The sequence below is a fragment of the Ips typographus genome, linkage group LG7, assembly GCF_016097725.1.
Source record: "Ips typographus isolate SLU linkage group LG7, UJ_Ityp_2.0, whole genome shotgun sequence".
Taxonomy (NCBI): Eukaryota; Metazoa; Arthropoda; class Insecta; order Coleoptera; family Curculionidae; genus Ips; species Ips typographus.
In genome coordinates this window covers 4,545,949-4,562,200 of record NC_138428.1, presented here as the reverse complement: position 1 = coordinate 4,562,200, position 16,252 = coordinate 4,545,949, and the positions used below count along the sequence as shown (strand labels likewise).

The 16,252-nt window shown below is 35.8% G+C and overlaps 3 protein-coding genes across 4 annotated transcripts; 1 reads left to right on the top strand and 2 right to left on the bottom strand.

Moving 5' to 3' along the window:
- Positions 1-9,668: 9,668 nt before the first annotated feature.
- On the top strand, positions 9,669-13,552 carry LOC145731745 (oxysterol-binding protein-related protein 11). 2 transcript variants are annotated; one of them, XM_081983675.1, is made up of 4 exons: positions 9,669-9,769; positions 9,926-10,131; positions 10,191-10,320; positions 12,963-13,552. In XM_081983675.1, the coding sequence occupies exons 1-4, from the start codon at positions 9,746-9,748 to the stop codon at positions 13,245-13,247; spliced, it is 645 nt and encodes a 214-aa protein (XP_081839801.1). In that variant the 5' UTR covers positions 9,669-9,745; the 3' UTR covers positions 13,248-13,552. The 2 variants fall into 2 exon arrangements, with proteins under 2 accessions (XP_081839801.1, XP_081839802.1); XM_081983676.1 differs by having other exon boundaries at positions 9,732-9,867.
- A 162-nt stretch (positions 13,553-13,714) lies between these two features.
- Positions 13,715-14,781, bottom strand: snf (U1 small nuclear ribonucleoprotein A snf). The gene is made up of 5 exons (XM_081983677.1): positions 14,628-14,781; positions 14,329-14,565; positions 14,110-14,241; positions 13,945-14,054; positions 13,715-13,889 (listed from the first exon to the last, which is right to left on the bottom strand). The coding sequence occupies exons 2-5, from the start codon at positions 14,563-14,565 to the stop codon at positions 13,730-13,732; spliced, it is 639 nt and encodes a 212-aa protein (XP_081839803.1). The 5' UTR covers positions 14,628-14,781; the 3' UTR covers positions 13,715-13,729.
- A 105-nt stretch (positions 14,782-14,886) lies between these two features.
- LOC145731742 (splicing factor C9orf78) lies at positions 14,887-16,110 on the bottom strand. The gene is made up of 5 exons (XM_081983671.1): positions 15,883-16,110; positions 15,729-15,834; positions 15,372-15,673; positions 15,120-15,316; positions 14,887-15,063 (listed from the first exon to the last, which is right to left on the bottom strand). The coding sequence occupies exons 1-5, from the start codon at positions 16,002-16,004 to the stop codon at positions 14,930-14,932; spliced, it is 861 nt and encodes a 286-aa protein (XP_081839797.1). The 5' UTR covers positions 16,005-16,110; the 3' UTR covers positions 14,887-14,929.
- Positions 16,111-16,252: the final 142 nt, after the last annotated feature.

The window sequence follows — 16,252 nt, the reverse complement described above, 5'->3', positions numbered from 1 at the left end:
GCAGTAAGGAAAATTTCAGTTGCTCTTGATAGTTCAGTCACCATTCGCCAAGAGAAATTATATCTTATCTCACTTATGTGCTCCTGGTAGAAGAATACAAATTTTGCGGAGAGTATTAGGAGAGCAGAATGAACAAGAAGATAAATTTGTAGTCACTCCTGATAGTCAATCCTCCTGTTACGTTTAAAGCTCTAATAGAAAACTGATTCGATTCGATTATTATATTAGGGGTGCAGAAACATAAAAAGGTAGGATCTATCTGACACTTATACTTCTTGGTTAACTTACCTGATCTAACGTATTTCACCTAACTATTCACACTTGACAATATATTGTCGCGTTTGCTTTGTAAAAGGTGTGGAAAATAAATAAAAGAAGCCCAAAATGTACAAATATCTTTCTTTATGATCCTTCAACACCGAGTTTTGTATAAGGAGAGCAGAAAAGCAGTAAGGAAAATTTCAGTTGCTCTTGATAGTTCAGTCACCATTCGCCAAGAGAAATTTATTTATCTTCTCTCACTTTTGTGCTCCTGGTAGAAGAATACAAATTTTGCGGAGAGTATTAGGAGAGCAGAACGAACAAGAAGATAAATTTGTAGTTACTCCTGATAGTCAAACCTCCTGTTATGTTTAAAGCTCTAATAGAAAACTGATTGCATTAGATTATTGGGTTTTGATTCGATTCGATTATTATATTAGGGGTGCAGAAACAGAAAAAGGTAGGATCTAGCTGACACTTATACCTTCTTGGTCAACTTACCTGATGTAACGTATTTCACCTAACTATTTACACTTGACAATATATTGTCGCGTTTGCTTTGTAAAAGGTGTGGAAAATAAAAGAAGCCCAAAATGTACAAATAACTTTCTTTATGATCTTTCAACACTCTTCAACTTTATCCTAGCTAGTCGTAGACGTGCAGAGGATCTGATACGGCTTGGGGGTGGCTTTCTGAGTTCTGGGATTTCTTTCGGAAGGACAGGACTATTAATGAACTAGAAGATTTAAGTAATCATTGTGAAGAATTCTTAAGAGATGTTTCAAAGAGCGTATGCCACAATCCGTCCCTGTAGCAAACTCTTGACATAGCTGTGTTTAATATCGACGATCGACGAATGTAAAAAATGTATATATTCTAATCGAGCTTGACATGTTAATCTCGCTTTGACTGATGGGACATTGTTTAGGCTTTTTATCAGATTTATTTTCCGAACACGTAACACCAAATTCGATAGGAAAACGTTAAAAATAAGCGTCGTTTTTATTTAGTCCCAGTTTGGTTCGATTCGATAACATGTTCGATAACGGAAAGGTCCAAATCACGAAATTTCGGCTTTTCAAGTACCCAGCCCGGATTAGGATTTACTCTATTTGTCATCTTTAAAGATATTTCATTAAATCACAATGCAAGAGGATTAATCAAGCGTTCACGTATCTCGAATGTCAAAGTTTCCATTGAAATGTCGTTTGATTGGGTTATTACATATTATATGTAAAAGTTATCACAATTATTGGGTTGATTGATCTTAATGCGGCAAGATGAATTTCTATTTAATAATTAGTCAAACCTAATCAAAAACTTTAATCTTTTTACTAGAATTATGGTTACACACGTTTCTGTCCATATTTTGTTTGGATCTAGTCTAGCATGACTTAACTCTAACCTTCAAATTTTTAACATTCAGGATGGTCCATATTGAATGTAGAATTATTCAATGGTGTACAATCAATTTGGACCACCCTTGTATTAGGAAGAAACCTTAATGGTGTGAAAAGTACAAAGTTCGATTTACTGATTTTTGCTGTACTCTTTTGAACTTTCTCTCAAGTATACAGTGAAAAAACAATAAGCCAAGATGGGGCATTTTCCGGAAGCTTATACTCTAAACCACATTGTTGCTTCCGGAAGCTTATCACATACAAGAGCACCTCATTATTGGTAAGATTTATTAACAACAGTGAATGTGCTCCTCCTATTAGTTGAATGAAATGCAATATTCTCTCTATTTTAGCAACAAAACCATGAAATTTGAGTTAGATCCATATCATCAGAACAATGTAAAAAGAAACTCGTTTCTGATAAGTCTTACAGATACAAATAAACGCGGGTGAAATCTAAAACCGACCCTGTATAAACAACAACCTCATCACTCATATAACATCATCAAACCGGAGTTTGTCAAAGATAAGGAGACCATCGCCTACAATACCACGTAAACGTCGAAACGCACTATCCAATTAATGAGACCAATCGGAGACGCACCCGGTATATTATATACTTATACACAAACTATACATATACGATCGGGAATCACGTTTTCACATCGATGCACCGACTCAATCAGCACAGCTCATTAGACCTTCGTCACCCAAAGCAATCGGGAATTAGGGAGAGGAAGTAGGGGCAGAGTCGCGACAGATGGAGCAGCCACATACGTTCGGGAACGGGGCTTAATTGTCCCGACGATTTTTGGGGATTGGTCAATTTGTTTGGGTCCTCAGTTCAAAAAAGAGATTCTCCCACATATTAAATATAAAACTAACTGTATAAAATTCTATGCCGATGATGTGTAGGTTATAGTGTTAATCCTATTTAAAAACTTTAATTTTCAGTAAGATCCAAGAAACTAAAAGCAAATTCAGTAGGAGCTAAGTCCGGCTGACAAGGAGACTATCACGAAACTTCGCTCGGATTAAGATTGTAAATTAGCCACACATCTAGGCCCTAAGGTCCTAATTAATATTTATATCTTCCGAACTAAGCCTATTAGCCTAAAAATGAACAGTCATGCCGAAGGAGAGAAAGTACACCATACACGGTCCGAGTATAAACACAAAGAATTTTTCTGAATAAAAAGGAACAAGACGGGATTTTGCGATTGTCCCCGCCTATCCCCGTCGGCCATTAAGATCCCACGAAATGTTTATATTATAAATAAAATCCCGAGTGGATGAGCGAGAGAGCCGAGCTCCGCATAAACCATTTTCTGTTTATTTGGCTTATATGCCTGTTTTGAATGGTTTATGTTTTTGTTTTCGTGTTTTACGTCTTGTTTCTTGTCTATTACTTTTGCCAGTCGCCGGCAGCCGGTTTGTTTGTTTTAGGCGATTTAATGGGATCGAATTTCAACAAGTGGTACCGTATGACATGAAACAGAGAAACGTCGAATCGCAAACTCGTCATTGACTGTCATGGTTACACTCAACAGCTTCCCCAGATCCATATTAATTTAATTCCATTAATCAGCACCTTAACCCCAAACTTCAAAAATAATTTGGATAAGTTATAATTAACAAAACTGAATTTCTGTAGTAATTTAGACAAATTTGTGTTTCCATTATGTGTTTAATACTCTCAAATGCCTTTGAAGTTGTAGTGCAAATATGAAAATAACTACGATCTTTGGAATATTACCATGTTGGGTCCAGGTCGACTAAAGGTATCAGGAAGGTAAAAGGGTGGCAGTCGTCAAGTGAAAAGTCAGTTGTATTTTAGTTCTGTTGTTAAATAAAGTGATTACCTGTATTGATCCTGTATTATCGACAATCAAACCCATCATTTGGCGCACGATATTCTGCAAGCTCTTCTTGAAGGCCAGCTGGAACTGCTACGCTATTTCAAGAAGACTCATAATGGAACTCAACCAACAAGGTAACCGTTACCTTAGACGATTTTTCTAAACGCCTTCGTATACGTTCACTTATGATGCTGATCTCACATTTGAAAAGTGGTATCAACGTCACTCAATGACTTTTAAAGAAGCTAAATCGAGGCAACAAACAAAAACATAGACGCTGTTCTGGATGAAGCCAATCTACGTGGAGATCTATTTGAATTTGACAAACTGACGCTGGAGAAGTTCAAATTATTATTTGCAGCTCTATCCATGCGTGATACATTTAACCATTCCATGCAATCATTCTCAAAGAATGTGATTCCGCCGATCTGAAGAGCACATGCTGACAAGCTCACCAACGTTCGGGTAGGATCTTCATCAACTGCTGCTCCTACTGTTGATTTCAATGTAATCCAACGCCCGACAAGAAAGTTTCAGCCAACAAGAGGGAAGAAGAAGACCAATGCAAGTGTCAGGGTTATGGAGCAACAACTCACAGAGGGAATTGTCCATTCCACAATGCAACTTGTCATTCTTGTAACAAATCAAGACACATTTCACGCGTGTATCGGAGTAAGAAAACAATCCACATTAACAATTTCTGTGTTGATTCAAATGCTAGCAGACGCTATCATGATGTCTTCATTAACGGCATTCTAGTACGAATACAAGCTGACACTGGTACTGATGTACCTGTCATTGGCATCAACACCTGGAAAAAACTTGGCAAAGCAATCCTCCAAGACTGTGGAGGTGTGTTTTCGTCGCCAGTTTTGCTTACAACGAATGACTTCTAACTTTCCGATATATGTCATCGATGAAGCTTTGGAACCAAAACCGCGTAAATGGCACCATCATCAAGCTGAATGGAAACGCCATAGCTGAAGTTCAAGTCGAGAATCTGGAAACGTCAGACAAATGCTACTTCTGTATCCGATCTTCCTACCCTACAGGATTTGAATGTTTGTGATGATAATTCTGCAGACCTTCAACCGGAAAGAAGGCAAATTCAACAGGGGAGAGAATGTTGGCTTCAGGTCCACTAAAGGTATCAGGAAGGTAAAAGGTTAAGTGAAAAGTGAGTTGTATTTTCTTCTGTTCTGTTGTTAAATAAAGTGGTTACTGGGTTCCTGTATTATCGACAATCAAACCCATCATACCACAGCACTCTCAAACATTAATCCTTCTCCTAACTAAAGGACTGTAATGGAGTGTGTCCACCTAGAGGTCAACCAACATGCAATTATTGAGATGATTAGGAAAATTTGTGATGTAACGGATGTAAATTAGCTTTATTTGAACCTTTGTCAAGGGGGATCTATGGAAATTCTAAAACATTTTTAATTTAAATAAAAAACAAAATTTCTGGACAATAAAAACCCACTCAATATCAGAATATTAGGGTGCTGAGATCAGAAATGTGAGTCTGTGCTGTGGCACAACAAAAACGGTTTACCAAAATGAACCGAAGTGGGGTACAAGAGTATGAATAAGTACGACACAAGTGTAAATGTGGCAACTTAAAGACAACCATACAACAGACTGAAACGACACTCACACTGAATAAAAGAAATAAAAGAACATGATGAGCAGCCTATTCCACGCAGAAATAACAGCAATGCCGGCGTACAGGAGATCAAAATAAATTGGAAATAAGAATAAATAATACCTTAGTCAAACCAAATAACACATTTATCTGATTACAGTCCTGTACGCTTCTCAATCATTCGTCAAAGGGTGATTCTCATGCATTCAATGTCATTCTAAGGGCCACGCAGCTGCACGGGGACAATTAGCACGTGGCCTGTTTCCCTTCCTCCTCGCCATACGTATAAAGACCCTAACCCAGATTTTGGCAACGTTTTTCCAACTTTTTTTTCGATAACCACCGATACGATCTGGAAATTGGAAAATAAAAAGTCGGGGATGATTGAGCGACTCAAAGTCACTGACGGCAGCAGATTAATTTGGCGATAGTGGCAACAGCGCTCGGTCCCTTTTGTCCCAGTTTCAGCTTCAGCAAAGCGACACGACAACGTTATTAATGAATATTCAGCCGGTATCATTCATCATCCCTTAGTTTGCCATCATCCGTTCAACGTTATCTGTTCGGTTTTGCTGCTGATGGCGCCCCCTTTTACCAAAGCCTTTTTGGGGATGACGGCAATGTTGCATCAATGATTGACAGGCGAATGTCACTGTGTCTTTTTGTCTGTAGGCCACTATTTTATAACGGTTCAAGAACAAATTATTAGTGAAAATTTCTGGTTGTGAAACTAACCCTCCTCTCCTCATAGGTTCCATTCTCTTTATCAGTTTCTTGATCAGTTTTTCCTCACCTTTGTAAATGTTTAAACAGATTTAGGAGATATTAAAAATTAAAATTCGGTTCTGTTCTTTATATGCATCCATTATCCCCATCTAATCCTTAATAAAAGGGGGTGCGATTGTCACACAGGTTAAAAGGATAGAAATTTGAGGATATGGCACGCGTCCGCCACTATAGACACCAAGCACCGAATAATGTAGTGGGATGGAGGAAAACCGGTCAATAAAATTAAGCGAAACGATATTATTCAACGGGTTTTCCGAAAGATTTACGGTAGGGAGAGACACCAAGAGGAAAACAGAAACACGTTTTCGGAAAGCCGAAATCAAACAGGCCAAATCCCCGTTTCGTCGATCAAATCATGCTTTCGTGACCGGGAATATTTCAAATTTGGGCTGTTTTCAAATAACTCAATTGGTATATTAAATTTTCAGAATGGAAAAACATTACTGAAGCCTTAAAAACGTGTCGTACAAAGGCTCGGAAATTTCACGGCAGTTGGTAGTGTGCACGGATTGGGTTACGCCGCCACGGTTGCCAACCTCCAATAGGTGACATATGCAACACGAGGCTCGAATGTCACGGCATAAACCAGAAAACGAGTCTGTCAAGAAAAATGATACTTTATTTGATCAAAAGGACTTGTGCATAAGTCAATGAAATGTGTACTTTATACCTTCAGCGTAGCCTGACTTGATTTCATGTTATTAACAGACAAGAAGAAACAAGTCTGTCACAGGGAATGTTGCCAGGTCTACCATTAAAACGATATATCTACCGTTTTTGTAGTTCTTCTACCGTTCTCCTGTTTTTTGTATAGTATAATCTACCGTTTTTAATTACGTTATTGCCATTATGTTGGTTGTGAAACTTTTTATATACTTTTTCAGTTTATTGAATAGGAATATTAATAAGGATTCTAAAAACGCGCTTAAAACAGTCATTTTCTTACTCCAAATTATTCTCTAAAACCACGTGATGTCTGTCACTATTGTCAGAATTGTCAAAATTTTACTAGAATTTGCAAGAATTAGATTTTAACTCAGTTTTTGAAACAAGACGATTTTCTGAGATTTAACAGTTATTTTGACAATTTTCACTTCATAGTTTAGCTAAATAGTCTTCTGAAATCACGTGACAACTGTCAATAACGTCAAAACTATCAAACCATGCTCAAAAGTTGCAAAAATCAGGGTTTAGAATAGTTTTCTTGCAATATTTGATATGAAACGTGTTTCTGAGATTTATGACACTTATTTTGCCAATTTTCACGTGACCGTCTAACTAAATAGTGTTCTACAATCATGTGACAACTGTCACTAACGTCAAAACTGTCAAACAATGCTTTAAAGTTGCAAAAATCAGGGTTTAGAAACGTTTTCTTGCAGTATTTGATATAAAACGTGTTTCTGAGAATTACGACAGTTATTTTGAAATCTGTCACGTGACCGTCTAGCTAAATAGTGTTATACAATCACGTGACAACTGTCACTAACATCAAAACTGTCAAACCATGCTATAAGGATGCAAAAATCAGAATTTAGAAACGTTTTCTTGCAGTATTCGATATAACTAAAGAGTGTTTTTGAGATTTAAGATTTTTGACAATGGTCACGTGACTGCCTAGCTAAATTATCCTTTAAAACCACGTGATATCTGTCACAAATATCAAAACTTAAAAAACAATTATTAATGAAAAAATGAAAAATTTGTATTTTTGAAGTACGGTTTTTATAGCAAGAATCAATGATTAATATTTTGGACAACTATTATAAGACTCTGTATAAAAATGTAAAATGTATTAATTTGTTTTGATCTACCGTTTTTTGACTGATTATTCTACCGCCTTAAATTAATAATTAAATATTTTGACTTGGCAACACTGGTCACAGGTAAGTTTAGATGTATAGTATTTACATAAATCACACCACTGTTTGTACTATAATTTGTGATTGGTCAAAAAAAAAGCAGCAAGCTGTACTAATTTGGTTACTATGACAGCTAGAAGGATTGTTCACATGTCGAAATGTAGCTCGTAATTTTACCTTTCTTTTACTTGTATACAATTTTCTTTCAAAAATCACAAATAACCGAGATATTTTACATGAAATGCAACAGTGTAACTGTAGTAGAAATATTGAAGGTGCTACAATAGGACAGCTCCTAACTTGGTTCTTGTGACAGTTAGGAGGTTTATTTAAACACCAAAATTTTAGCATTCTTTTACCTGAATCTAATATTCTATCAAAAATTAGAAATAACCCAGAGAGAGAGAAGATATTTGACATGAAATACAACAGTGTAACTGTACTAGAAATATGAAAGGTGTCACAATTTGACTAATTTTGACCGCAAAACCATACTTAACCTCATTAGATAAAGATAATTAAGATTTCTCCTGGAATAAAAACGCAATCACTCGTGAGAATACCAAATGGTTTTAATATAAAGGAAACTCGTCTAATTCAACGCACGGCTGCAACTCCCGCCAACTTTTCGTAAACTATCAAACTCCATTACAAAGTCTAATGTGCCGAAATGTTGTTTCGATTAAGGCGACTTAATCCAGGCAGAGGAAATTGAAATTAATGAGTTAATTTAAAGTTTCGATTCTGTTCCCTTCAATGAATACACACAGAAAATACAATAATATCGATAAAACCAACCGTCTTGTTGGCAGATTGTTTAAACAGTCGTAGACCAATAGGTATTAAAAGATAAACTAATCCATCTTATTAAATGTTTGTTAACTGACATGTGTAAGTCAATAACAGTGATTACCCGTCGGTGATTATTTGCTTAGGCGATACGGTGAACAAAAGCGTTTTTCATTCATATTCTGCGATTTCACATACACCTGGATACAGCTCGTTATTTTCTCTCCTGTACCATAAAAAAGAAACGGTTATAATGAGAAATAATAAACAATAATATATTTAAATGAACCCAATTGAAGTCTTAATTATTGTAATCAGCCTGGCGTCTGTTAGTCCTGAGGATGTCGATAAATATACTAAATAAAACGCGTATTTAAATGCGCTAATCAATTTTCTACATTGTACATTTCGTATTCGGAACGAGCGTTCTTATATAAGTGATAATTAATTTGCGGTGCTGCGACTGCCAATGAGATAATTAAAATTTTCGACAAGGATGGCGTTTACGGCAAACGTGACTTCAGTGTAGAACCGCAATTTCTAATAAACGTTTTTGTTTAAATAATTGCACATATAGGTATAAAGAAACTAGAAAATTGAATTAATATTGATGAAGCATGTGTTGTGTTATACATATTAATTGAAGAAAACCGTTATTTGAAACAAGTTTTTAATTTATAGATAAAATATAATTATTATTGTTATTAAGTTTAAAGACTTTATAACCTCCAACCACATTTTCTGTTTAATTAATTAAAAACGAAACAGTGCTGGAAGCGCTATCTGCTGACAGTTTGATACAAAGCAACTTACCTTAACAACCAAATGTTATGTTTTCATCTAAATCAGTATATTCTTTACTCGTCTAGTACTCCTGTAGGTTTAGCCAATATGTCTCAAACTTGTATTAACTAATCCAAGAAATATTTAATTCATTACAGGTAAACGGTGCTATTAAAATTAATTTCCAGCTCGTAAAACAGATTTCTTGCTGCGCACCAACTAACCAGCGCTAAACTACATTAGAGGGCGCCACTAAACCACTGTAATTTTTAATATGCTATCTTTGTCGCTCTGGTGCTCAAACAAACTCCAGCTTTTTTTTTACATTTTTACTAAATATTAATTTGACAGCTCGAATGACGCACAACAAGAACATTGAGGTTAGAAAGCTCAATTTTTAGTTTCTACTATTAAACGGCCTTAATCACCCTAAAAACCCTTAAACACGGTGCAAGACAACCCCAATGAACGTCCTAAAGTAGCCCCCCTAATGTCCTTTTAAGCTATAGCGAAACCATCAACATTTCTTGTTGCAGTCTGCAATGGACCTTCACACCAAACAGAGAAAGTTTGAGGGCCAATTGTACAAATACACCAATGTAGTGAAGGGCTGGCAGCATCGCTACTTTTTGGTGGACTCCAACGCCGGCCTGCTCCACTACTATGTGTGTGAAGGTGAGAAACCTGAAGGGGCAGTTCCTCGAGCTTCTTTACATCTTGCTGGAGCTGTAATATGTCCCAGGTACTAGTTTTAAAATACAAATTGCGTTTGACATGTAGCTAATTGTATTGTGGGGTTAGTGAAGAGGATTCAAGGACCTTTACGGTCAACTGTGCTTCTGGTGATATGCTGAAACTGAGAGCAGCTGATGCCAAGGCGCGACAGGAGTGGGTTAATGGCTTGAGGGCTGTTGCTGAGTCTCATACTAAGGTAAGTTAATTTGTTTGAGTGTTGATATTTGTCTATCAAGTAAACAATTATTTAGTACAAATAATCTTGCATTATGTTGATATTAAGTTAGCATTAACAGCAGCAGTGTTAGTTATTACTTGGTTAACAAGAAGGTTGAGTATTATATGTAAGTGGAAGACACTACACATGAAGCATTAACATTTACATTAACAAATAAGGGAGCCTACATATACTGTATTTGTGTAGCACTAGCTGATGCAAAACACTATTTTCAAGTGGTTTCAAGCCAAATAATATTCTACTTACTCACTGACAATTTTGCAATAAATTTCACACTCACTTTTGAATTTTCAGTTAAAATTCTATGCTCAAACCTTTTTTAGACTATTTAAAATCTCGAAAAGGCTTATCCAAGTCTCAAACCCTCTTCTAAATTTTATTGGTTTAGTTGAAACATTTCTTATGTTAAAAAATGTGATTTAGTAATCTTGTGGTCTATTTTAACTCTGCTATTTTCAAATAGGATACAAAATATTTATAAATTCTCATTAACAAAGTTGCCATTAATTCCTGTCTGACAATAAAACAATCCTGCTAAATATAGTTGGCCTATCATCCTTTGTGGTTTTCAGGCCAGTCCCACTCCTCTGTTCCGCGTTTTATACCAGGACATTTCAAAAGCTTTTAAAACTGTACTTAATGAACGGCAACTTTGCTCAATGGTAAGGCTTCAGAAAATTTATTAAGCACCGTTGCCGCCTCTGCGGATTTTTACAAACTTGTTCAAAGTGACTACTTATTAATATACCCAGTCTGAAAAAGAACGTTTTCACATCAAAGCACAGCAAGTGAAAAGAAGTTGCCAGGACGTAATAAACAATAATATTAGATCGCCAACGTCCTCGACGCGTTATACAACCTGAACCACTTGTATATCTGCTGAAACCTGGCGTTTTGTTTGTGGGACTTAAATAACAGTTTTATCAGTTAATAAAGCAGTCAATTATGTGAAAGTGGCGTTTTCGGTGACAGTTTCACACTTTACGGGGAAAAATGAAACTTAAAAGGCGCTTGAGCTTGATCTTAGGGGATCACCATAAACACTCAAGCAAGTCCAGCAAAGAGGTTCGTTTTTTTCTGTACTACATAACAGTATAGGTAATGAACAGGTGACCGATTTATCAGTTTCGCTTTTGTTTAAGATAAGAAAGGTTTATACAAACGTTTTCCACCTGTGTGTGTAGTGTTTGTTGATTGAAGCTTTGAATATGAAGCCTAATAAGACACCTTTAGGGTTTAGTTCATTGTTTAAATTTCGTTTAAAATCCAAAAGTAAACAGGTAACTTTCACTTATTATTAGAGTATACCTTACTGAGTAAGACATCTCTTTTGTTAGATGGAGAACATTGCGAGTTATATTTAGTGTATTATCTAAGAAGAAAAAGTATCCATCATAATAAAATATCTATATTATCATCAAGCTAAACATAATATTTGTATGAGTCAGTAATTACGGTTAGTTAACTTAATAAGAGAGTGTAACTCTAAGCAGGTCTGAAACGTAGTCATCTAGTTAAGGAAATGAGCATTAATTGTTAATAATTAATTTTGAATAGGTTACGTTAATGTAACTTGGTCTTATTGGAAATGGGAGTTTTAGTGTAGGCTCTTAATAAAACTGGGGGCAAATATGGGATTTAATTATGTTAAGTCATAATCATAATATTGTTTCAGATATAATGTCCGAAATTGTATTTTACAAGTTTATCCAACAGCACTTGTATGCATAATCATTTCACTGTCTAATTATAATAATTTTAATAGTAGAATTCCATCCTCTGCCTTCCTGTTTTGATTGATAAAATTATTATAATATTGTAAAATAGATAAAAAACGTCGACCACAAAAGTTGTTAAAGCAAACAATATCTTGCCATGCATCATTTATCTACTTTATTGTTCAATTTATTCAAACCGCTGTGATCACTCTACTGAATAGCTTTTATACACAGATTAAAGCATTTAATTTAATTTACTTTGTCTTACCGTTTTGATAGATACTGGCTCTTTGAGTAGCTTATACTTTCTATATTTAAGTGACAAATTCGAACAGAGGGTCCGAGTTTTCTAGTCAACAGGTCCTGAGAAGAACCGTTAGCTTTGTCTGTTCTGCTCTTGAAGGTAATTTAGAAAGTGAGTGAAATGTGTCTTATGGTCAGGAGATCCTAAGATTATAGGAAAGATAAAGTGTGGAAGATGAGTTCAACCTTACAAACGCATGGACTGCACAACAAAACACTAACATGCCGTGCATCACCCACAAGCCACCTGGTTTCGATTTACCACGTAAAACATGGTCCATGCTTAACAGAATCAGAACTCAATAACATGGCAGATGTGCATACTCTTTACATAAATGAAAGAAGAATGTACCATACGACCATATAATGGTAGACCAGAAGACTTCCTGATGGCGACCCCAACGTCGATAGACTAGATGTTCGTTTGTAACCTTTGAAAATACGTTTTATACTATTTTATGTTCTATATTGTATTGCAATTCTATATTCTAGTAATGTTTTACATTTTTAAAGTTCTCTTTTAATGTGTTTAATAGCCATATGATAAATTAATAAATAATTAGGTTGTTTAAATTTCAGACAATATCAGCAAACAGTCCTTCTCTGCCCCCTAAAGAGCACCTGGCAGTCTTGGACGCGTTGGGATGTGTAAGGGCACAACTCCACCAAACAGAACAAGCGGACAGTGCCCTCTGCAGAGCAATCGAATCTGCCGGCGGAAAATTCTTTATTGACCATAACCTGCTCCTGCTTAAAGCTACATCGGCAGCCAGCTTGCACTGTCTCAATCAATGTTTGAACATCCTCCAGAGGAACCAACATTCCCAGCAGGGCCGAACAGGGTTTGTGATAGATGACGATTAATATTGCCTGGGTCGGGATGGGGTTTTCAGCTGTTGTCTTCGGGTGTTGCGCCATATCAGGCTTTAGGATGTAGTTTAAGTGTCCAAATATGTAGGTTTTAACGGACTTTTTGTACCCCTAACAGGATGAATAAGTTGGCGCGGTTTACTCACATGTCTGTTGTTAAGAAACTGGCTTTAAAGAAGTGGAATACATTGTGACTGACTGTTTATTAGTGTTCCAGCCATTGGGAACAAGGTTGTTTCTATTGTACATAATTTATTGTCTATATATTAATGTTTTGTAATACATTTAATTTACAAGTCTTCCTAGTGCAGTTTTATATTTTTCAGCTCTGTCAGAGGTATAAATGCAAAGCTCATAGAACTGAAATTATTTTCTTCAAAATAACAAGATAAAAAAGACCACTTTAGATGTTTTGTACCACAGGTCACTAACATTTTTAACAGGGATTTACAAACAAATAATATTGCTTAAACTATTTATTTCTTTGCAAATGAAATCTTCATAGCATGTGTTGGTGTTATTTTAAAGCCTTGTAAAGCATCCTTGGCTGATGCAGATTGAAGTTCATTTTCAAACTCAACAAAGGCAATATCATGCCGGTTGGGCACCAAACGCACCTCTTTAAAACCAGGGAACCTATAAATGTTGTTTGTTATTTTCTTGGAATTGATTATGCAAATAAATAACTTACTGGTTGAAAAGCATGGACAACATCATTTCACTAGTTTCTTCTGGGAGATTGGTCAAGAACAGAATTTGGTTAGGAGGCTGTTCAGCATTAGCTGCTACTCTATTGGGGTCCTAAAAGATAACCAAAGTTAACTAAGTAAGCTTAGAATTTGAAGTCAAAACCAACTTTGCTCTTCTTTTTCTTTCTGGGAGCTTCTTCATCACGGTTTGTGGGTGGTTTCACCTTCTTAGGTCTCTCTTGGAAGGTACCTTTCATCTTAGCAATGACATCTGAGTCAGTTTTAGAATACTGAATTCTCTGTAAAGCAAACAGTTTAAATGTGCCTGGTGCAATGCACATCCGATTGTGTTAACTAAAGCTCAACCATCTACTCCCGGTACTTACCATAGGTTTGTCATAAAAAGGAAAGCCCTGCATGGACCTAAGGGCGTTGGTTGAACTCTGGATTTCCTTGAAAATTACAAAGGCTTGTCCCCGCATTTTTAACGTTTTTAAGGCCACGATATCGATAATTTGGCCGAATTGCGAGAAAATTGCGTAAAGAGACTTTTTCAGCTCATCCTTTTTGATTTTTTCATTCAGGTTGTTGATGTAAATCGTGTTGTTTGGTCGGATATCCATCTAAACCAGAAAGTTAGGTTGGAAACGGCCGGTTATTGTTTGGTCGCCCCTGCTGTACTTACCCTTACTTATTTGATAAAAAACGATATTTACGAATACTGCTTATCGTAAAATTAAGTTATTAAGTCTAAATTGTGAGATTGTTAACCGAATACACTTATTTGAACTAAACAATGCAGATTCGAAATGCAAATGGCGGAAACAGCGTCGAATGTCGAAAACATGCAAACAATGACATCTGTCTAGTGTCTACTGTCTGATTTAATGCGACGTTGTCAGATCTACATTAGTTGGTAAAAATGTTAAATAGAAAAACACTAAAAATATTTACAAATATAATTACAATAAATTAGTAATGTGTAAATTAACGTCGAAACTGCTTCTTAAATCTCTCAAAATGATAATCATCAGTGGCTTTCTCATCTTTCTTTTTTGGTTTAGTATTAACAGCCTCAACTTTGGCTTTTTTCTTTGTGACCTCATTTTGGTCCACATTAACTGCAACCCCAAAAAGACAACTTAATAGTGCCTTTATTAATTGGTAACCTACTTACATCTGTTTTGCTGTATAAAATTAACTGCCATATTAGTAGGAACAAACTGAGATGGACCATCTTTCTTGTTCTGCTTCTCCCATAACAGTCTCAATTTTGCCTCCTCAGTGGCCTCAATATTGCGAATTTTAGCCTCAATTCCCAAATCAACCTCTGGTATTCCACTCAACATTTGATTGGACAACATTTCTTCTGATCTGTTTTTCAAACATTTTTTAAGAAAATTAACTAGCAACTGAAACAAAATGTAACCTCTTGGCTGATGATCCTCTTAAATGTTCAGGAACAGCCCTCAAAGCAGCCTCTTCAGGACTTAAATAACTATTCTTCTTGGATGATGCCTCAGGCTCTTCCTTGTCACTTTTTCCTTTCCGTTTCGACAATTCCACTTCAATAAACTTCATCATCTCCTCATCTTCATCTCTTTTATTAGTTTCAACAGAAAACTGAGTTCCTATCCCAGTATCATAAGCATCATCCACTTGTTTGACTTTACCAGCTTTCAGTGCTTGCATATTGATCATACCTCCTGCCTCAACTTTAAATGGGTCTTTCTACGATTATAATTAAATGTTTTGGGGGCACAAAGTAAAGAAACTTTAAACTAACCTCACTTTCAGATGAAACTTTGGTACCTAAGGCAAGCCCTATTATGCTTACTCCATGGGGTCGTTTTCTTAGGTTTTGGAGTTCTCTCATTTCAAGTAACTTATTGCTGGAAGTTGAAAGTGAATACAGTTTTTATTAGGGTTGGTTTTGTTACCTTATTTCCGCAGTCTCTTCTTCCTCCTCACTCTCATCTGTTTTCATTTTTTGGCGTAGATTTCTGCGTTTTTTAGGTTTGAAAGTGATTTTTGTTTCTCGTGAGTCCTCAGTTTCACTCATATTTTTGAGTTATGTTGTTTATTTTCTTTGGAACAGATTTAACAAGCTTTTTAAAATTAAAACCAAAACAAACAAAACTTTTTTTGACAATTGGCAGTACTACTGACTTTGAGTGACTTAATAAATAAAATGACAGTTAGGTAGTAGGGATGAGGCTTTTGTAAAACTTGTGTTCCATTGCTATTTTATTTATTTAACATTTATAATTTTTTAATGCAGGTTTCAGTTTACAATGGAAAAATTACTTT

What these genes read in the sequence shown, in the direction of transcription:
- snf (XM_081983677.1), bottom strand. Translation starts at nt 14,565, where the DNA reads ATGGATATCCGACCAAACAACACGATTTACATCAACAACCTGAATGAA. An exon ending in CTTTTTATGACAAACCTATG is followed by an intron (nt 14,242 to 14,328) that starts GTAAGTACCGGG and finishes TTTGCTTTACAG; the next exon opens with AGAATTCAGTATTCTAAAAC. An exon ending in TTGTCCATGCTTTTCAACCA is followed by an intron (nt 13,890 to 13,944) that starts GTAAGTTATTTA and finishes CAACATTTATAG; the next exon opens with GTTCCCTGGTTTTAAAGAGG.
- LOC145731745 (XM_081983675.1), top strand. Translation starts at nt 9,746, where the DNA reads ATGACGCACAACAAGAACATTGAG. An exon ending in GGAGCTGTAATATGTCCCAG is followed by an intron (nt 10,132 to 10,190) that starts GTACTAGTTTTA and finishes TTGTGGGGTTAG; the next exon opens with TGAAGAGGATTCAAGGACCT. An exon ending in TTGCTGAGTCTCATACTAAG is followed by an intron (nt 10,321 to 12,962) that starts GTAAGTTAATTT and finishes TTTAAATTTCAG; the next exon opens with ACAATATCAGCAAACAGTCC.
- LOC145731742 (XM_081983671.1), bottom strand. Translation starts at nt 16,004, where the DNA reads ATGAGTGAAACTGAGGACTCACGAGAAACAAAAATCACTTTCAAACCT. An exon ending in GAAGAGACTGCGGAAATAAG is followed by an intron (nt 15,835 to 15,882) that starts GTAACAAAACCA and finishes TTCAACTTCCAG; the next exon opens with CAATAAGTTACTTGAAATGA. An exon ending in AAGTTTCATCTGAAAGTGAG is followed by an intron (nt 15,674 to 15,728) that starts GTTAGTTTAAAG and finishes TTATAATCGTAG; the next exon opens with AAAGACCCATTTAAAGTTGA.